Here is a 23,789-nt window from a genome sequence, read left to right on the forward strand (position 1 = left end):
TCTACGTATCAATCAGACAAAACGAATTTCATTGGTTACTATAAATAAAACAACCAATTGGTATTCATTTTACAGAATAGCCTTGGTACCCAGAATAGTTTACAAATGGCGTCAAAAGGTTATCCCAAGTGGTTATTAAACTGTAAAGAAGATATTACGAAGTCAAAGGTTTTAATTTATAATGTGATTTCAGTTTAGACATGTTAAATTAATTTTAAAAGGGAAATGCCATTCACGAATTGCGTGTTAGGATACTCCGTTCTTTCTCGACCAAGGCCCGAAACAACCATATGATGGCAAATCAAAATTATAATTCATATGCATTATTAAAACATACTTTAAAATCTGCAGAGGTGTCATCTTAAACAAACTTTTCATTCCTGTGTTATTTCACATCAATGTTTTTAATGAATCCTTGATAAAAGGTATGAACATTACTAACTTTACCCCTTCCCATCCAAAAAAAGTGTGTGTGTGTGTGTGGGGGGGGGGGGGGGGGGGATCTTTTGCCAATTTGTACTTTGTTCTTTAAATTTTTCTATAAATTTTTCTATAAATTTTTCTTGTGAAATGTAAGGATTATACCTTGAATTACATATCCAAAAAAAAATTGCATTTCATTTACTATTGACATGCAATTTCCGGGGAGCATACCCCCAAACCACAGGTTTGGGTCTCAAGTATATGTATTTTCATCTCCCAGAACATAGCACAAACATTGGTCCCCCACCCCCAACACACTTTAAAATACACTGAAGGCCCTGCAAGGCTGGAACGTTTCCTCCTACATCAATTTCCTGCCCTACAATTTCTAACTTATTTGGACAAGTGAAAACATTGGCAGACAAGTATATTTTTAAGGGTTCTTGTCTGGTGGACAAGTGAAACATTCTGCTTATTTCGATCACTGCTTGCACATCATAACTAATAATAATTAATAAATATTTTTACAATCCAAGTCCTTTATTTTAGAACATGGGTCTGCTTTTGTTGTATTTTCTGTATTTGCGTGTACAGTGATATGTGGAGAAACAAGGTAATAAGGCTCAGTGTATTGAAAGAATGGCTGATTCTGAGAAAACCTGATAACATAATAAACATCCTTAAAAAGGCCATATTATGACACCAAGAAAAAACTAATATTTAAATCTTTTTGACGGTTGTTCTAATTTGTGTTTATGGTTGCTCTAGCACTCAAATTTGCTAAACTTTTCACATGTGGAAATTACTTTTTAAAAGTTGCTTTTGCTGCTATTTTAAAAAATATACTCAAGTACTACCTGTATCAGTGTCAATATTACACTATTAAAAACCATGTAAATAAACATATTGTTACCAACAACAATATTGCTCTGAACCGGAATTATCTCAGAACTGGATGTTTTCCAAAGTCCTATGTTTTATGCATCTTTTAACACTAAAATTTACCTTTCTAAACCAGAAACCTCTCTAAACTGAACACCGAACAAATAATTCAGTCCCAAACTCTTTATTTAATGCAATTTGTACCTCTGAAAACCAGACGATCAGACAGTTAGAAATCATTACGGCGCCATTAATTGTTTCGTTTAGTGTCACTTCGCCATCTTCGGCCAGATTACATGAATCATTAACATTTTTAAAGTATATAAGCAAACATTAAAGCATCTTAAGTCAAAAGTTCTTTATTGGATTATTCATTGTTGTGAATAGGACACCAGTGGAAACAAACAATATAGTACAATAAAAGGTTTTGTATCAATGCAAACCCTGAAAACTGGCCACCTCTGAAAATCAGATAAAATTATTGGTCCCATGGATGTCTGGTTTAGAGAAATTTCACTATACTTACAGTTTCTTTATTATGATTGGTTCGATAATTTCACCTGACTTGTATAATTATAAACATTTTAAAATAATAAAATATTTGGTTTAAAGGTCTATAGTATGCATTATACAAGTCTAAGCTTTTATACAAGTCAGGTGATAGTATTGAACCAATCATAATAAAGAGCATTATTGTTTGTAACACATAAACCTTTCTTTCATGCTATGCTGAATATTAATGATCCATGTATATTATTTGTTAAGGAGTGGAACTCATTTCTGCATGAACTTCATGATGCGATTCAGCAGCAACTCACAGAGAGCCATGTCCAGTATTTCACCGACCTGTCTGATGCAGAGAAAGAGTTGTTCATGCAGAGGGCAACTAAAGCAATTGAAGGAGGTTGGACTTTACTTTCATTGGGTTTTTTAAAAGTTTGTTTTGTTGAATGACACCACTAGAGCACATTGATTAATAGATCATTGGCTATTGGATGTCAAACATTTGGTAATTCTCACTCATAGTCATAAGAGGAAACCTGCTACATTTTTCCTAATGCAGCTAGGGATCTTTTATATGCACTTTCCTGGCACAGACAAGAAAACACATACCATGGCCTTTGTCCAGTAGTGGTGCACTGGTTGGAATGAGAAAAAATCAAATCAGCTGAATGGATCCACGAGGTGGTTCGATCCTGCGATGCAAACACCTCATGTGAGTACTCAACCGACAGAGCTAAATCATGTCTCTTTTTTTTTTTTTTTTTTTTCAAAGAGACAGTCCTGAGTTTGCTGTTATTGTTAACTAGTGCACATTGATTTGTCAGTCATCGGCTATTGGATATCAAACATTTGGTAATTTTGAAGTATAGTCTTTGAGAAAAAACCTCCTACAAAGGATCTTTCATATGCCCCATCTTACAGACAAGATAGCATTTACCACATCCTTTGATATACCAGTCATGGTGTACTGGCTGGAATGAGAATCGGGTTACAGATCCTTTATAACTACAAAGGGTACATAATGTCATATTATAATTATTAATATTTTTTTTAATACCAGTTTCTATTTATTTCACATTTTTTATTGTCTTTATAGTAGTATACATATACATATATATATATATTTTTTTTTTTTTTTTTTTTTTTAAAATACAGATATTTTATTAGGATGTTTATTTGCAAATGTATACATCCTACATGTAAATTTGTTTATAATCTAATTTTCATGCTTATATCCAATTAAGGTTCAAGCACAATGTCCTGGGCACACACCTCAGCTATCTGGGCTGTCTGTCCAGGGAAGTGGGTTAATTGTTAGTGTGTTAGTGGTTAGTGAGAGAGGAGAGGATGTAGTGGCCTTACACCTACCCATTGAGCCCTTAAGAACTCTCTCTGGGTGAAAAATGGTACCGGGCTGTGAACCCTGTACCTACAGCAGCCTGTAGTCTGATGGCTTAACCACTGTGCCATCGAAGCCGGTTATAATCTAATGCTTTTAGCCAATTGCTGTTATCTGTAATTCAGTACATGAATATGCTAAGAACTAATCAGATACCCAATGCACCATTTTAAAGTTCTCTAGCTAAATTTTCCCATCCATAAATACTTTAAATTTGATTATAATACACTACAATCCATAAAAGAAAACAACTGTTTAGCTTTTTCACTTTTTACACTCTGAAATTTGTACAGTCTTTTGTTCATAATTTGTTAGGCAGTATGTTTCGAACGTTGTTTGGCAAAGTTTCCACCCTGATGGACCAGTACCTGAATGAAGATGTGGCCAGACAGTTGATGGAGGAATATCCGCTGGATACAAAATCTGACCTGATCATTGAAGGGGCGGAAGAAGGCGCGGTCAGCTTGCTGCGACGATGGCCGGAAATGAAAGTGAAACTACACATCTGTTTGAACCAGCCCCTCCCTGCAAATATCCGGGCACTTGGCTGGAGGCTGTACCTCAACAATCCCAAATGTTAGTTTCTGGCTTTGTTTATGGTTCGTAGCTTGGTGATAAAGAGTGCTTGTTTAAGGTGCGATGGGCAGTCACCCTGTTAGGTCTAAACAATTGTGTCCTTTTAGCTATCCACAGGCTGCAATTTTAAGCTCTGCCCTTGGTTGTTAGATATCAAATGTATTGTAATGATTGTATTTGCAACCCCTGCAATTAAGAAAATGTCTACGGCAAAAAAGCATGCCATTAAAAAAACCCTGAATATAGTCGAAGGCAAAAAAGTGCTGTGGAGAATTAAAAACTCCACAGCAATCTCCACAGCATTACCGATTGCTGTGGGCAAATGCAGGGGTTGTATTTGTGATATATGAGCTGGATGTGAAAGAAGGAACCTGTAGCCAACACATAAATATTTTTCATTCTTTTTTTTTTTTTTTTTTTACGAGATCTTTTATATACACCCACACATAATGTCATATGCCATGGTGTTTGGGACTCATGTACTATTGGTGGAACATTTGTTAGAGTGTAAAACCACACTGAGTCTACTGATGAATATTGATTATACCAGTTAATGCTATATATGTAAGGGCAGAATTTACAAAAAGTCATTGCTTTTGTGTTTTGGATGCATATATGACTTAAGACTTACTGTGGCTTGAGACAGACAGACAAAAAATTATGATATCCAGTGAAACCTGTCTAAACCGGATCATGCAGAGGACCTAATATTTATCCGATTGCTTTTTAGAATTTAGAAAATTTGTGACCATGAAATGTGGCCGGTTTTGACAGGATTCTGGTTTGTTCAGGGTGATGTTTAAGCAGGTTTCACTGTATAAGTACATGGCTAGACACCTGTGTTTGTCTTAAATTATTAAATATAAATGGTAGAGAATTTTTATGTGACTAACAGATAATACCTTTTCTAAATTTAACTCCATTTTTAGCAAATTATTAAATATATATGGCTATTTAGTGAGACTTAGTGATTTCCCTAGACATTTTGCAAGGCATAATAATTAAACACTTTTGGGGTATTTTCACCATTTTCAGGGTAGTTTTTTAAATTAAAGACAAAAAATTTATTGAAAAATAAAAATTTAAATGTAATTAATATGCTTGCTTTAATAAATGACTGACAATAATAATTGTTTTGAGTGTTTTATAAAGGCAATTTTAGAATTAATTATTGAAAAAGGCTTGTTTTATCTCAGGGCAAGCATGGTACTGATTACGGCAAAACAGCATTAGACTATCAAGGCATGGTGCAGCACCATGCTGAAACAAGTTAGGCAAAACACTATATGAGTTACTAATGAATAAATACCTTTCCTAAATTCAGCACATGTTTTTAAAATTATTAAATATATAAGGCGTTCGAGGAAGTGAAAGTGTTAATTTGATAGACATTAATATTTGTATTTAATGTGACTAGTTTTATTTTCTTTTATCTCTGTTTCAGTTCGTAAGACGTATGTTGACATCCTGAACGGCAATCCGCGCAGTGCAATATCTCCACTAGATCTGGAAATTTCTCAGAAGTGTGAACAGTTACTGAACACAGAACCAACACTTTCAGATCTCAAAGGCTCTGTTGGTGAGTCATCATCAGTAAACGCAATGTATTCTAGTGAAATGTAGGAAACTCTTTCATGTCAAATTATTGTCTTTGATGCTGAATGAATGGTTAATGACACTCCATTTTGAATGAGTATGGTGTGTATTGTAAATTATATATCATATTATTATCAATGGCAGTGGTAGTTATTACACACACACACACATGTACGCTCACATGCACACACACACATGTACGCTCACACGCACGCACACACACATGTACGCTCACGCGCGCACACACATGTACGCTCACATGCACACACACATGTACGCTCACATGCACACACACATACACACACATGCACACACGCACACACATACACACACACACATACACATACATGTGTGCTCATACCCACACATGTATGCTCACACGCACACACACATGTACGCTCACACGCACACACACACACATACATGTACGCTCACACGCACACACACATGCTCACACACACACACACACACACACACACACACACACACACACACATGCGCACACACACACACACACACATGAATACAAGCAAGCATCATGCTTGCATACAGACACATGCACACAATCAGATACATGTAGACATGGACACATGTTGAGTTTATACAATATCAAATAAAAGATTTCAGGCTTATTGAAATATGAAAAAGCACGTTTTCTATTCATCACCATGGGATCCTGTCATGTTTTATACATTAAAGGTGCATTTTACGGCATGAAGGCTGTGTTGTCGTACCACCACACGAGGATGAGAACTAAGAGCAGGCTGCGAGACATTGACTACATGCTGGTCGTACCCTTCGTACTGGTGGCTCTTCCTAACCTCTCCAGGTGGGTGTAGTCTGCAGATCCTGTACAACCTATTTTTAAAGGTCCTCACCCTAGTTATATTAAGCAGTGTAAAATATTTTCGGTTTTTAATGTTTTAATCTTTAAATTATACATTACTTAATGTTTGGAATTGGTTGCAATTTCTGCCTTTTCTAAACTGAACACCAATTGTTTTTTAAATTATTAAATATATGATGTTTGGAATTGGTTGCAATTTCTTAAATATATGATGTTTGGAATTGGTTTCGATTTTTGCCAGAAAGCAAACCCAAACCCCAGCATATTTATGTCGGTTACATCATCTTAACTGGAGGAACAAGTACAGTTAACATTTTCTGTCACAACTGATTATGGATATTTATAATCGATTGACACATTGGTAGAGCCTAATTAGTCAATTGTCAATGGTACTTAACATTACATGCTTACATTTTAACAGTTTTAGCAAATCCAGTGTTATTCTGGTTTTGGTGTTTCATTTTATGTGTTTCATTTTATCAAGATTTGTTACTTTGTTAATATTGTATCTATTTGGCTATTTCTCATTCTAGCCAGTGCACCACGACTGGTATATCAAAGGCTGAAGTATGTGCTGTCCTGTCTATTGGATGATGTATATAAAAGATCCCTTGCTACTAATGGAAAAATGTAGTGGGTTTCCTCTCTGAGACTACATATCAAAATTACCAAATGTTTGACATCCAATAGCTGATAATTAATAAATCAATGTGCTCTAGTAGTGTCGTTAAACAAAACTTTTGTAATATTGTTGCTTTTTAATTTTACTCAGTCTGATACGGTATTTTCTACAAAACATGGTAATTCATTGCTTCAGTTAATACACATTCTGATATTGTTTTGTATTTCAGCTGTTGAGATCTTAATTTGTTTATGTTATCTAGAGCAGGGCTTCTAGATTATGGTAGCTGCACTCCCATGGTTAGTGATATTCAATGTTGGGCTAGTAAATAACTACTATTGCCATGACCGACGGCTAGTGAAAAAAAAAAAGAGTCAAATGCTGCAGTTAGGTCTATTTTGTAAATACATATATCCTGTCCCCACCACCACCAATTGTTAGTGTTTTTAAGCTCGAACTTCCTCTTTAGGTGTCATTTCTGATTATTGCTATTAATTAGTAAAATTATATTAACTTAAAGTAAAGTAGGGCTAATGAATTTTTAATTGTGGCTTGTAAAGTTTTAAAATCACTGATCCCATGGCTAGTGGATTATACAAAAATTCTAGAAGCCCTGTCTAGAGTGAAAAATAATAATGTAAACTCAGTTTTATAAATGCGTATCATTGACACAGGCGAGAACCAGCCCCTGGTAGAATTGTTGCACAGATGGTTGAAGAGTACTTAGTTTACTTGGATTCAAGACCTGGATATGTCATAGACTCTGGATCTGAGGTATGAGATCACTAGTTATTTGTTCACAGAATGCATTTTACACAAGCTTAGTCAGACCTGTCAACCTTTAGTCAAGAGAAAGCTGGAGGTGTGTGTTGAAAAAGCAGGAGATTTTGTCAAAAAGCAGGAGATTTTTTAAATTCACACAATTTAACTCAAAATCACAAGATTTAAAAAAAACATTATTACAATAAGTTATATGAATACTTTATAATGTCGTATATACTTCTTAAACTTAGATCTTGGCATTAAAAAAAAAAAAATGGATCCAAAAATACTAAGAACATGAACAAGAAAGAAATTTTTTTAATTAGTACATTTACAGTATTACACTTACGGCCTTACAGGTTGCGTTATATTATCATTTGTGGTTAGTGTACCTAAGTACCAAAGACAAATTTATATAAATCTTATAAATTAATATTCAGTTTTTACTATAATGAGGAACGATGGCGTGGTACTAAAATCATTATAATGATGCAATAAACATTGTATTTTCATTAATCATAAGTAAAACCTCATTACGGACATCGCATGAAATATACCGGAATTATACCCATTTCCGTGAGTAACTTTATGTCAATGTCAAACACAACATTTTTTAATTGTACAAAAATAATTTCTTGAAGTGTACCCTTATAACCAACATTTTACTGCACAAACATACAAAATTAACTGACACAAGTATGTTTATACAGCTAATTGGTTTTTTCGTTGTCTTGCTGTGACATGTGGATTTAACATGCATCGTGTGTATCGCTGTCAACTCGGAGTCTGGCAGTTCAGATTCGTCATAGTTGCATTATGTAATCCAGTGGGAAGACATTTTACAATTCAGAGGTGTTATTAGAACTAAATTGGATAGTTTTTTTTTTTTATATGGCAACACTGAATGTCAATACACAGCCTGTTGAATTAGCGGCAACACGCTTCGTAGCCATTACGATGACAACAAACATTATAATAACACGTAATTTTATAAACTCCATGTGCTTTTTTAACAATATAAATAGGCTATCCCACAATTCTCACTTCGGCAAAGGTTAAACAGTCGGGACAATTCGGCCTGTTACATTCTCAGAAGCCGAAAGTAGTCGACATTTTCCGAATGAGAAAAAAAGGCAGAGTTACTTCCCTTCTGTTATTTTGACAAAAGAGGATCGATTTTTTTTTATGCTTACAAAAATGTCATTTAACAGGAGAAACTGTCTCCCGCACAGGAGAAAGGAGATTTGATCAAATACCGGGAGACTCCCGCGGAATCCGGGAGGGTTGACAGGTCTGAGCTTAGTTATTACATTGTACATTCTTAATCGTTAGGTGGATAGTCACATTGCTAAAATATTGCAACTTTCAGTCGCGGAATATATTGTCACTAGAAATGTAGTCATCTTTGCTAATAGAATCTAAATTAGTTAAACTTGTAGAACTGTTTCAGTTGTGATTGACTTATATATTAAAGGCTTATGAAAAATTGCAATCATGGCTTTACTATAACTACAGTGAAACCTGTCTAAACCGGATCATGCTGGGGGATGTAATATTTATCAGATTTAGACATGATCCGGTGTTTAGAGGGTCGCTTTTTAGAATTCAGAAAATTGTGGGTCATGAAACTTGGCCAATTTTGACAGGATTCCGGTTTGTTCATGGTCTGGTTTAGACTGAACTTGCCAATTTCTTAAATGTAATAAATCCAAATGTAACTAAGGTTCTGAAGCTCCAAGACATAGTGACACATTTATATTAATGTGTAACTTTGATGTTATTATTGTAGCCCTTGCATTTCAGAAAATTACGTCAACAAAAACAAATGCTGAGAAAAAAATTGTTTGCGTTGGCATTTCTATTTTCAATCCATAGGCTAATATATTCTCACAATAATATATATTTCAGCCCCCCCCCCCCCCTCCAAAAAACCCCACCCCCAAAACCCCAAACAAGTAGACGTTTACATCAGCACTGGTAATTGTTGAGAAATAACATACAAGTTAACAAGATCAGAGATTTTACTGCAAAACAGTAGGCCTAATGTTGAAAAGTCATTACCTTCTGGGAGGGCAGGTAGTGGTAATTAAATTTTAAAATTTCTTTTTAGATGCACAATGAGGAAATGAAAGGATTTGTCGACAAAGTTGGAAGGTCACCTTCAAACTCTGTATCCAGATGTCAGCAGAATGATTTCTAAGACCTACGTCCCAGCCAAAGGTTTTTGTTATAATTATTACAATAATTTATGTCAAATATAGTTTTTTTTCTGGAATTGAATTTGATAGTACATAATTGTAATTAACTAAATTGCAAATAAGTCAATGTTAAAAGTGTTTGTATCATTTTGGCATGTTTAAAAAAAGACAATTGTTTTATGGATCATGGATTATGAGGTAGTAAGGAGTAGTTGGTGGGTCAATATTAATGCCGTAGCTGTATTTAATAAAGTGTTTGATGCTAAAATATAAAGATGAAATAATTTGATAGAGATGCATGCTGTTGTTCATACTGTTTATCAATTGTGAAGCATATGTTAATATAATCATCATTATCATGTTTACATCTTTTCATTGCTAGTCTCTATATAGATCTTCTTGTTTTTGTGTTTCACAGAGAAGATAGTGGCCACTGAAAAAGGTTCCCAGGCACTGCTCAATGAAGGACTGACCGGTCTCATCAGACCACTCATCAGAACTATGTTTGTAGGTAAGACGTGTTACAGAGATAGGGCGAGACGTAGCCCAGTGGTAAAGTGCTCGCTATTTCTCACTCCAGCCAGTGCACCACGACTGGTACATCAAAGGCAGTGGTATGTGCTATCCTGTCTATGGGATGGTGTATATAAAACATCCCTTGCTGCTAACTGAAAAGAGTAGCCCATGAAGTGGCAACAGCGGGTTTCCTCTCTCAATATCTGTGTGGTTCTTAACCATATGTCCGACGCCATATAACTGTAAATAAAATGTGTTGAGTGTGTCGTTAAATAAAACAATTCCTTCCTTGTTACAGAGATACGCATGGTCGTCATTTTTAGTGGAAAAAAGTGCCTGTGTGCCATAATAAAATGGCCTAAAACCAAGTGTAAAGTTTGTAAATGATTGACTCATATCAATTTATGTGGACACACCATAGTTGTGTGAATCATTGCATGCAAATGACCAATAAATATTTTCTTTACCATTAATCATATACCGTAAATTGTTGAACAGAGGCCTGCCTTGATTAGAGACCAGGGGCCTAATTCACAAAGATCTCTTAGGCTCTGCTAGACAGCACAGCATCCTCTTTACAAGTCTTTTAGCATTGTACTGCGAGATCGCAAAGTTACGAGAGTTTAGTGAATTGGGCCCCTGGTCTTAGAGCATCACGAAAACAAATAGAGATCTGCCTTGAATAAAGGCCGGGGTATGCTATTATAGCTTTGTGATGTTAATGAACACATTATACTCATCAGTGTAGTTCCATGGCGAGAACAACATGACAAGAGAAAGATTTATAAAAATCGTTTGGAAGTCTAAATTAGAAGATTATTTTACAGCAAGCATATGTTAGAAAATATTTACGGAAAAAAAAAAAAAAGTCTGCCTTGGATAGAGGCCTGTCTTTAATAGTTGCCGGGTCTTGGAGCATTATGATAAAAAAATGTAAGCCTAAACTTCTGTTCAGTGATTTACACTACCTTAGTTGTTAATGGTTAGTGAGAGACATGTTCGTGTATAGTGGATTTATATCAACATTAAACCATTAAAGGGACATTCCTGAAGTTGCTGCATTGTAAGATGTTTTCGACTAATAAAATATTTCTACGATTAAACTTTTAAATGTATTTTCTTGTTTATAATATCAGTGTCTGTATATTCAATGTGTTTCTGGTCGTCTTAATATTTGCAAGAAGCCCATACTGGATTTTGTCTTCAAATAATTTTGTACATACGAAAAAAATATATTTTAGGAAATAAAATGAAATTTAACCTACTGCAAATATTAGAACAATCAAAAGCACGTTTAATATACAGCCACTAATATTTTATGCAGAAAAATGTATTTGATATCTAATTACAATCATTAAAAAGTCTTTGTCGATAACATCTTAAAAATTGCAGCAAACTCAGGAATGTCCCTTTAAAATTCACTCTGGGTGGGAGCTGATACTAAGATGTGAACTCATCAGCCATCATAATTAAGGCTGATGGCTTAATAATTATTCGACCGAGGCCAATGCAGCCAATTATGTATTTTTATTATAAGACCAAAAATATATCTTATTGTTTCAGGTTATCTGAAAAGCGAGACCTTGCTGTTTGTGTGGGACCAGTATGTCATTGGACTTGACGTAGCTGGGTTTTCTAACGAGTGGCTTGCGGTCATCACAGCAACCATCTTTGGTCTTCTGGCTGACAAGCTGCAGGATGCCCAGAGTGTAAGAACAATGAAATAATTTGTATAAAAAAATACTGTGTATTAAAATAGCTACATTGTGGTACACATCAAAGCTTTGTGAACTAACAGACTTTCTAGTGTATGTTTTTTTTTTTTTTTTTTGTTCAGGCATCTTTGCAGGGGTAGGTATTAGGGGTTAAAACAGTCCTTGCTCAAGCAAATTATATTTTCCAGGGGAGCATGACACGACCCCCCTCCCAAAAAAAAAAAAAAAAATTCACTCACCACAGTCTAGACACCCTCCTGCTAAAATTCTTGCACATGTGCCATTAATAAATGAAGTGAATTGGCATATAAATTAATGCCTCTCCACAAAATGACATTACATGATGATTATTTCATAATAATATTAATAAAATTGTTTAAATTTGATATAAAAATTGCTATAATAAATAGTTCACAGTTTGTAGTATTTTTGTTCTCCTGTAAATGATGTGTGTAATGGAAAAATTAATTATTTGTTCACAGCCCTCAGCACTGGAGAATGTTTTGATGAAAGAGTGTCCACGTTTGACTGTATCACAGTTTCAGTATGAGGTCAGTGTACAATACTGTACTAGTGGTGCTCCATTTGATTAAATTCCTCACACATTTCTCATATACTCATGTGACTGAATGAAATACAAACTTTGTGATTGACTAAACCCAGGTGCAATACGGGATTACTTCTAGTTCTGTATTTATTGATGGACTAATGAATAGGTTTACGGTTATATTCAAATTATGTTTATTCTTATTTGATGATTAGTAATAATATCTTTTTTTCATGCACAACTGATATATATATTATTTTAATAGAATTTATATGAGAAAATGAAACCCTGTTAAAAATATATCTATTTTAAAATTATTTGATTAACAAAAACCTTTCTTGTATGTTTATTTACGATTTAATATTTTTGGTATAGCGAAAACAGATTTTCAAAGCACAATTAACATATCAGTAATTACAGTATTATTCAATGAACAATTGGTTAGTACAAAGTATTGAATGGTTATAGAATTTCATCCGATTCTTAACACTGTGGTGTTAGCCCACTCTTAATACACCAATAATCTGGCACAAGTATATTTAATAAACAATACACAATTAACCCTTGTGGTGTATTATGTCTTTCCTTATACTAGCAGACCGTCAGTGCCTATGTGTTGGATATCCTCATTGTAACAGCTAGTATAATTACTTCTATATATCTCAATTTATAAAACAGTGGGGGTTTTCTGCATACCGGTAGTAAACTATGATATTGAAATGTTGTTTTTGTATTGCAAAATATTTGTGATTATGTTGATTACAGAAATATTTGTGATCTGAACAAATATATATATTTTTTTTTTCAAAATATTTGTAATATGTTTATTACAGAAATATTTGTGATGTGTTTGTTCCATTCATATGTGACCAAATATAGCTTTATTTTACAGATAAAACGACACCACTATCGTGATTTGTATGCAATGCTGACACATGACCAGAAAGCAGCAATGCCAGTACTGGATCCAACACAAGGTAACTTCACTACTGAATCTCTCCTCTATTTATGTAGCAAACTGAGTAGAATTTATGTCAGTATCAAGTTTTACGACCCGGAGTTAAGAGCTAATTTACCTACCGTTAATTTTTAATTTATAGTATACAAGATACAATTTAAAGTTTAAACAATTGTATAAAACACCAATTAAAATTTTATAATAATGTTGCATATGTTTGTTTATTTGTCATACATCTTTGTTTGAATATAAATGTAAATATACAACCATTAAGATAGTCACTGACAATAACCTGTTAAATACTATTCTGAGAATGTTAATTATATAAATATGCAGCCATTAAGATAGTCACTGACAATAACCTGTTAAATACTATTCTGAGAATGTTAATTATTTAAATATGCAGCCATTAAGATAGTCACTGACAATAAGCTGTTAAATACTATTCTGAGAATGTTAATTATAGTCACTGACAATAACCTGTTAAATACTATTCCGAGAATGTTAATTATGTAAATATACAACCATTAAGATAGTCACTGACATAACCTGTTAAATACTATTCTGAGAATGTTAATTATATAAATATGCAGCCATTAAGATAGTCACTGACAATAACCTGTTAAATACTATTCTGAGAATGTTAATTATAGTCACTGACAATAACCTGTTAAATACTATTCTGAGAATGTTAATTATAGTCACTGACAATAACCTGTTAAATACTATTCTGAGAATGTTAATTATATAAATATGCAGCCATTAAGATAGTCACTGACAATAACCTGTTAAATACTATTCTGAGAATGTTAATTATGTAAATATACAACCATTAAGATAGTCACTGACAATAACCTGTTAAATACTATTCTGAGAATGTTAATTATGTAAATATACAGCCATTAAGATAGTCACTGATAATAAATAACCTGTTAAATACTATTCTGAGAATGTTAATTATGGGTAATATACTGCTGATAGCTCATAGTATTTTCATTGTTTGTTTTTACCACCCTTTATAACATGAAATGTTTCAAATTGCATGTTTAATAACATTTCAGCTGAAAATCCACCTTGGCGTCACTGGCACAATGATCTGATACCTCCGTACACAAAACCGCAAGACAGACGCAAAGCGAGGGAGGAGAGAGAAGCAGAGAGAGAACGGTAAATAACAAACAGTGTTCTGTCTAATTGGACAGTTTGCATAATACAAAAAAGTGTAAAATGTTGCATGATCTATGAAAAAAAGAAAGAAAGTTTACATAGTATAATCAAAAACTAATAAAAATGAAATTTTAGCAGAGATTTGGAGAACATTTGTCATACATCCCATTCACCCCAGCTCCCTTACTCTCAAGCAAGGAACATTATGTTCAGTATCGTGTTGCAATTCAGTACACAAATTTTAGAAATCGGTATAAAATTTTAAAACATTAAACAGTAGTTGCTAATCAGTTTTCAGTTGACAAGAAATATCACTAATCGAGATTTTGAAAACAAAATGTTTCCTGTCAAGTGTATATTACTGCTAGTAGCTTGCAAACAGTGATGTATACTAAAAATGATTACAGTAACATATATTTTATTCTTGGAATATTTTATATATACATTTTTATTCTTACAAATTTTTAAGGTGTAGACTCAAGGTTTAATAAAGTCTTTCCCTGCAAATAGAACATAATTAGAACTGGGAAAACTTCACCAAATTTTTGAGTTTGGACATTTATAAGCACAGACCCAGATATCATTTCTATTAGACAATGTGTTTCTTTTTTATTTGTAGACTTCTTCAGCAGCAGAGAGAGGCAGAACAAGCTAAGAGAGATCTTGATGACAAAGAAAGAAAGTCAGTGATAAAAATACTATCGTATTATTTTCTAGACTGGTGAATATTACAAATAGCTACATGTACATGGATTCTGTCTATGAATAGGTGGATTTGTTTTTCAGAATGAATGGATATTTATAGGTATTTATTTTGTCAATGCATGAATGGATTTTGTCTAGCTATTATGGGTTACCATTTGCTTCTGTTGGCACCACAAGCTCACTACTACTTCTACTACTACTAATAATAATATGGAAAAGCAAGCTATCCTTGACAGAGTGGATTTTTTAGTGACATTTACAAAACAAATTACTGTCAAACCTGTTAAGCAGCCGTCTAAAGTAGTAGTATAGTACTTCTTAAAACAGATGGTTGCTGCCTAATACTGGTCAGTTTGAATTATTAAATGGTTTAAAAGATAGTTAGGTGGACTCTTCAGACAGGATGTTGCTTAAGCAGGTTATACTGCAATAACAGACTGCCAGAGTGAGAGAGAGAGAGAGAGAGAGAGAGGGGGAGGGGAAAAGAGAGAGAGAGGGGGGGGAGGGAGGAGAGAGAGTGGGAGGGAGGTGGGAGAGAGAAAGAGAGGGACAGAGAGAGAGAGAGGGACAGAGAAAGCGAGAGATAGGGGAAGGGAGAGGGAGAGAGAAAAAGAAAGATGGAAGGAGATAGAGTGATAGAGAGAGGAAGGGAGAGAAAGAGGGAGGGAGAGAGTGAGATAGAGAGAAAGAGGAAGGGAGTGAGAGAGAGAGATAGAAGTGATTGCCAAAGAAAGACAGAGAGACAGACTGAAGGGAGAGAATAGAAGAGAGATGGTTGGAGGGAGAGAGAGAGACTGATAGATTGATTGTTAATTGTAATGGTGAAATGTATAATTTCAGGGAGGAGGAGGATGAGTACATGCAGGTGGTTGCGGCGGAGAGAGCGAGACTGGAACAGGAGAGAATACAGCTGGAGGACCAGCTTCACGAGGTATGCGGCACTGCAGTTAACTATATCTTCCTCTACTTATGACTGTTTCAGAAATACTCTAAGTACAATGAACTACACCTTCCACCTAATGGTTTACAAATAATCACATGGGCACTGAGTTGTAGAGCTACATCCCACCTAAAATGTTAATAAAGTGAGCTTAATATACACTTTATGTCAGATTCTCCATGAGGCCATACCTTGGCACCAGACAAACACCTATTATGTAAAAGATCTTTGAGCAAAAGCACATATACATGCTGACAATTGGTACCTCACTTTTTAGCCTCTGATTAACTACTGTATTAGGTATTGCATTATTTTTACATAGGACAATTATTCATTCATTTCAACTTTTTTCCGTGCTTTTATCCAATTAAGGTTCAGGCATGCTGTCCTGGGCACACACATCAGCTATCTGGGCTGTCTGTCCAGGACAGAGGGTTAGTTGTGTAGTGGTCTTACACCTACCCATTGAGTTGTTAAAACTCGCCCTGGGTGGGAGCTGATACCAGTCTGCGAACCCTGTACCTACCAGCATTATGTCCGATGGCTTAACCAGGACACCACCGAGGCTGGTGGACAATTATTATTAGTCCTCTACCAGTCCATCCAGACAGAAGCACAGAGACAAAACCCAGTTTTGCAGAGTTATGACCCCTGAACGTTTGTTAGGCCCATGTATTACTTTAGTAGTATTCTCAGAATGCTTGTTTGTTTTTGTTTTTTAAAACTGTTATGGAGTGATATTTAATGTTATTATATTTAATTTTTGTAGGAAAGAAGGCGTCGTCTTGAAGCAGAGCAGAGAGCAGAGGAAGAACTTCAGAGGTTGCGCATGGAAGTGGAAACCTTGAAGAGACAGAAACCTGTATGTTATCACCAGCTTTACATAATTACCTAACTTGCCATGGATTAGTAAAAGAAGCAAAATATGATGTTGAAAACATAACTGTCCAGTAATTCATTTACCCCCCCACCCCAAACATTGTGATACAGTGGCAATATGTAGATTGGACTTTTTGCTTAAATATACTATTATACAGGATCCTAAAGAGAGCAAGCTTGTAAGTCCAATGATAAACAAACAGGAGACCGGCGGATTGTATATGAAAAGGCCATTTATTCAAAACGACAGTTAGTTATATGTAACACAGAGTACACAAAACGTATGTTTATACTCTAATCTTTGTGATGAGTAAAGAATGGTCTTAGGTGGGGTTCAGATTAATGCACCTTAGGGGCTTTTCATTTCACAATCCCATGTCCCCATGCACAATAACCAGGAACATTCTTTTGTGGAAATAGTTCCCTTCTGGCCAAATTATTAAATTGTAATAAAATTGTACCTGTATAAAAGGCATTAAAGCAAGTTTTAATTTACATTTAGGTGTACATGTATAAAAATAAACTATCCATGCCTCCAATGTGCTCTAGTGGTATCGTTAAACAAAACAAACTTTTTTGTACTTTTTTTTTGTATCCATGCCTAATTGAGCTAATCATGATTCTTCCACATTCAGCTTATTATCAGATACAGATGACAAGTACTGTATAATTTTATATGACAGTTATTGAAATAATTTAAGTTTTAGTACTGTAACTGAAATTTTTTGAAATTGTTATAAACATTACTCAAAAGCAACATTATTGTCAACTGTAATATATATTAAAAATTTATCAGTTAAATTTAAAGTTTAATTGTTTGTTGTACACAACTATAATAAGTATTGAATATTTTTCAGAAATCCCCAGCACCTTCTGTTTATAGTGTTGCATCATACATGAGGTGAGTAAGGTCCTATATTTCTATTATTAAATTATAATATATTAAAGTATATTTCTTACACATTCGTTATTATTTATAACACATACATGTTAACATTTTAAAGACATACGACTGGTCATCAATGCCATACCATCCCATGAAAAAAAGGAACGGTCTAATCAATCACTCCGTGACGTACAAGATAACCTGAAATTGACTTGTCTGTGAAACACAAGTTAACTATAAGCGCAAGGGCCGTAAATAGGTTTGAGTTGAAAAAGGCATTTAAATTGATTTTAAAACTGATTTTTTTAGGAAAAGTAAGAAATACAATACAACATTCGTGTCCGTTAGATACCATTTATCTTACAACTCGTTTAAAAACATATCCAAATAATTTTCGCTTGTTAAGATACCTTTTAAAAAACTTGTTCTAAGATAAATGTTAATTAATGGCCACTCAAGTAGTATTCTCTGTGGATAATATATTTCTCTGCCCGCTTCTGAGCATAATGTAAATCAATTTCTGCTTGTATTGTGCTAACTGTATTTAGATTAACTGAATATACACAACCCAGTTTATGAAATATAATTAATATTTCATGTTTTTTTTATTAAAATTCATATTTAATTACATGTAATGATAATAACTTAGTGATAATAAATACAAAGTGACTTATGTGTATTAATTTTTTGTGCCTACAGTCGTGTACTCTTGCCGCCACCACCGACCCCAGCCTCTCACATTTCGAGTCTTCCAGTGATCCAGGAAATGCACACGCCATCCCGACAACAAACACCCGCTGACCAGACGGACACGTTCATGTTCGACTTCATCAGGAGAATGAGAATCAGCATGGACAAAAGTAACATATTTATCTTAAAGGTTAACTTAGAATAAAGTAAAGTTAATACCAGACAAAACATGTTTTGCCAAGTTGTAGTCAAATATCAGATGACATTATGTATGTTTGAAAGGAAGGAAATGTTTTATTTAACGATGCACTCGTCATATTTCATTTATAGTTATATGGCGTTGGATGATTACCAATAAAGGCTAATTCAATTTTAATTTTATTTAAAATCCTGCATTAAAACTGTTTTTTGGCTAAAATGGAAAAATGACCCTAGAATAGTGATGTAACTTTATGAGGCTTTTCGCTGACTGCAGTTATGTAATGATGTACTGATGACAGTCACGAATGATGTCACATTATTAATAAGGATGTCATCCTTGTTTTGAATAAAGTCAGGAATGTTTAGCAGTCAGTTTGACAATTTGCGATGCGTACTTGAAAGCAAAAGTAGGAATAACACTTTTTATTCGTTATTGGGAATAGAAAGTATAGAGTAAATTAGATTTATACAGAATAGCTCATAGTTAATACATTATTGATAAAGTTAACTTTAAAAGTTGTAAATGTATGTATGTATATGCAGGAGTTATAAAAACTTGTTTTTGATCCATTGGCTATTTGTGAGTTATTTTTTAGTTCCTTGGTTATGACTGAGAAATATTTTTATATACACTGATAAGATAAAACACAGCTACTAAAGAAGAAATTAACGGCATTGTGCATGAACCTAATACATTTTTCACTGATGCCATCATTCAGAGAGAGCATGACTCCCAATCATGAATACTAATCCCAATTAAAAACTTTATGTACTTGTCACAATCAATTTTTAATTTGTTTTTCCTTTTAACATACCATCAAGTATGACCAAAGTAATTATTTGTTACCCTGACTGTGCAATTCACATTTGAATTTACCACTGTGTTTTGTCTGTAGTTGCACATGGCGAGGGAAGTGACAGTGAAGTGTTGAACCGAGCTACTGAAGGTTACGTCCGGCAAAACATTGAGGACCTCAAGAAAGCACAGGTAAGTCATAAGAGCCAAAATGCACCATATTAAATTATTATGTACTAAATTATTTTATAAATGGAAAGGCACACTGAACGATCATGTAAAATGATAATATTTATAGTTTGTATTTAGGCTAACTGCATTAGCTGTTGTCTCTGCAGTGATTTGTGCTGTAATATGAATTCACTGAAGGCATTTGCATTTTCCTTTTCTATGTGTTAAGCAAATGCTTATTTAACAATACAAAGTGTTGATTAGTTTTGAAAGTACGAGTAGATGGGTGTTTGACAGTAAACCACTATGACCTAGCTAGTACCTCGAAGTTCTTGGGTTGTTTTGATGTAGACTTTTGGTAGGTGGCAACTAAAAAACCCATCTTTCCTCACACATGACATATAATTAGAAGCTAGTACAATACAATATGGTAATTAATTAATGAGATATCAACACTTGGGATCAGACAGATCTCCATGAACCGTGGCTCATTGCATGTTGCAAACATTTGCAAGTGTGACAGTATTGATTAAAATATGCATAATTAAAGCAAAGATAATGAAGTAAGTTTTCTTGTCAGGGAAAAAGCCAATACATGACCTTGTATTTTATGTTGATTCTAGCTTAATTTCCTGGTGTATATAATATTGTTTTAATCTCAAATTCAAATTAATATTTTTATCTTTTGCCTGACTGACTTATAAAAAAAAATTCTTTGTCATGAATTATTTATTTTCATCCTGTTTGCAGTATAATAATAAAGGGTCATATGAAAAAAGAATAAATAAATAAAATATGGTTATGTAAGAACATATTAAATAACAGTCTACTCTTTCATATTGTATTATGTGGAATTTAAAAAGATTTAATGATGGCTTGTTTAATTGAAGCCATTAGGTGTAAAACATTGTGGTACTTGTAATTTTGTAAGTTATAACACATGGTTTTTTATGTGAATTTACTCACACCCACTTTTCCCAATAATTTACCAGTAATTGAAAGTGACTGGGGAAAAAAAGAGAACAAAATTCATTGCATCTACTGAGTGGAATAAAATTGTGTATCCCATTGTACCATGGGTAGACACTTTAGTAATGCAGTGAATAAAGTTCCTGGTGGATTAGGTAACAGCAAAAAAAAAAAAAAAAAAAAAAAAAAGAAACTAGAAAAAGTTAAATAATTAAATAAATAAAAAATAATGATGGTAATAAAAAAGAAAAAAGTTAATATAAAAAAAGAAAGAAAAAGAAGCAAAGGAATATATTTAAGGATGGCTTTATGAATTCACAGCAAATAAAATATGTTGTCGCATGAAGTCCAGTGGGTCATGAAGGGATCTAAGTTTTCCCATCCCAAAACATGTCCCATAACTAACAATCAATGATTGTGCTAGGATCTGTCCTATGTATGGAAAACTGCATGTAAAAAACCACTTACTGCAAATTTTACTAGCTGTGACAGGTGTTTTCTCTCTCACTGTAGTTTAAAACATGCTCAGGTGTCATTAAATAAACCTTCCTTTCCTTTCCAATATGTTTATTTATTCTGCGACCTCCTACTTGCAGTATGAAGTGTTTGGAAAGCGCCTGAATCCCGGAGAGTTTGAGTTGATGACACCACAGCAACAGCAGGAGGCCAGTGACAAGATGATGCAACTCATTCAACGATGGCGGGAAGACCGGAGGGCGGTCGAACTGGGAATCTAGCAGTGATGGGAGCCATCAAACATGGAGTCTGCGTTACATTAACCATGAGTGTTATATAGATTACTACACGCACACGGCTTGGAATAGGAAGTCAAATATGGCCTGCTGTTATTAGTATTTTTTAAATAGCAGGCTGAAAGAAATATGGCCTGCTAAGAAAAAAGTATGACCTGCTGGAAATAAAACGGCACGGTGTGAGTTTTAGGTTTGAGACAGTGTGTGGAAAGTTAGGACCTCTGAGGTGTATTTTAGAGCATTATAAAATTAAAATATAACAGACTCTATGAGCCTAGCCTCAGCTAAATAGAAGATGAGATGATCGTACATACATCTGTCTCTTGAAAAGGGATCTTCAATTTTTTTGTAATTTTAGCAGGTGAATTTTTATTTCATCTGCTAGGTTTAAAAAATGGACTGTTAATGCTTTTCACAGGCCTCTATTTCAAGCCCTGAACGAAGTTTTGTTTCCCATAGTATCTGATCTAATGAAAGTGAGGTCAGACACAAACGAGTGTAGTATTTTATATATTACCCACCTTTAAGTAACATAAAATCCGACAGTTACTTCCAACATTGATCAGGTTGGTAATAAATATTAATTTAGTGTGGATTTTATCAGACGAAATTCTCGTCAGTTTGAAAAAAGCTTGAAACACAGCTGGTAGAATCCACAAGACTTGGAGTCTTAACAGTTAAAGTGACCATTAAAAAAAATGAAATGGCAAATAATTAATTTAAAGTGAAAATATAATAGAGATAGGATTCCTATTGGTTCTGAAAAACCTGGAACCCAACTAGGAATTTGTATAGTCGAAACCTAGTTATAAAAAACACTCAAGGAACCTATAAACATGATCTTTAAAACAGCAAGTGGTGTTTAGGTACAGGTATAAAACAAATACCTGTATATATGTTTGCAGAAAGAACATGTCTGAATTTTCCTATAAAAGAGATGGTTGTTAAACAAGGTGTCCTTTACAACAGGTTGAACTTCAGTAAGGAAACCACACCGCAGCTGACAAGTTTGTTTTTTGTAATTACTATTACATATCAGCATTTGGTGTACTTCCATTCATTACCATATATATACCTGATATTTCCATTTCAATAGAGGATCAGACAACTTGGATGTGAACTGGAGACAGTTTTAGAAGACAATAACACTGATAGGGACCATATTTACAGAATATATTATTCTAAAAGTCGCACACAGATAGAGACACACACACACAAATGCATATCCTTGCCAAAAGTGTAACATGCGAAATTGCAAATTATGTGGCCCTCCCACCAATCAACTGTAATTACACATAGCTGATTTACATACTACCACTCTCCACAATACACAACACCGACAACATGCACCAAGAACATAGTATCATAAATAGTTTCTAAGCCACCAGGACAACAGTACCATGTGTGAAGAGTATAGGATATGGGTGAGGTGTAGATAGCAGTCAGTATAATGTGCTTGGTGATGGGGCAACTTTGTTTTGAATAAAATCATTTCCTTTAGATCCACACATGTACTTATGCCGTCACCGTTACCCGTTCATATATCCTACACAGTCACACACACACATAGCACACACAAAACAAAGAAACACAAAACAAAGACACACAAAACTCGCACCACACTGTTTGGAAGGAAGGAAAGAAATGTTTTATTTAACAGTGCACTCAACACATTTTATTTATGGTTATATGGTGTCAGACATATGGTTAAGGACCACAAACAGATACTGAGAGAGGAAACCCGCTGTTGCCACTGTCATGGGATACTCTTTTCGATTAGCAGCATCATCCCACAGATGGGATAGTACATACCACGGCCTTTGTTACACCAATTGTGGAGCACTGGCTGGAACGAGAAATAGCCAAATAGGGCCACCGACGGGGATCGATCCTAAATCGGAACATCCCTTTTAGTATTACTTGTACATGTACTTTAAATATAATTTCATAAACCTCAGAGTGTCTTGGTAAAAGATGGGCATCTTGAAGAGCATGGAATTAAGTCTAGCTCAAGTCCCCAATTTGACTTGAGCTTTCATGTTAACTTGAGAATGTAGTTTTGGTGCAAGATTTTTAAAACTGTTTTTA

The 23,789-nt window shown here is 34.3% G+C and overlaps 1 protein-coding gene across 1 annotated transcript; it reads left to right on the forward strand.

Annotated features, from left to right (window-relative positions):
* The first annotated feature begins 105 nt into the window (after nucleotides 1–105).
* LOC121369143 lies at nucleotides 106–23,451 on the forward strand. Its single transcript, XM_041494017.1, is given in 20 exon segments — nucleotides 106–168; nucleotides 2,071–2,209; nucleotides 3,524–3,784; nucleotides 5,229–5,363; nucleotides 6,080–6,209; nucleotides 7,524–7,623; nucleotides 9,722–9,763; nucleotides 9,765–9,831; nucleotides 10,228–10,320; nucleotides 11,889–12,034; nucleotides 12,523–12,591; nucleotides 13,480–13,564; nucleotides 14,607–14,712; nucleotides 15,332–15,394; nucleotides 16,258–16,348; nucleotides 17,127–17,219; nucleotides 18,094–18,137; nucleotides 18,822–18,982; nucleotides 19,910–20,001; nucleotides 21,546–23,451. Coding segments are annotated over 20 exon segments (2,121 nt in total). The 3' UTR covers nucleotides 21,687–23,451.
* The last annotated feature ends 338 nt before the right edge of the window (nucleotides 23,452–23,789 follow it).

Source organism: Gigantopelta aegis, chromosome 3, assembly GCF_016097555.1.
Source record: "Gigantopelta aegis isolate Gae_Host chromosome 3, Gae_host_genome, whole genome shotgun sequence".
Classification (NCBI taxonomy): Eukaryota; Metazoa; Mollusca; class Gastropoda; order Neomphalida; family Peltospiridae; genus Gigantopelta; species Gigantopelta aegis.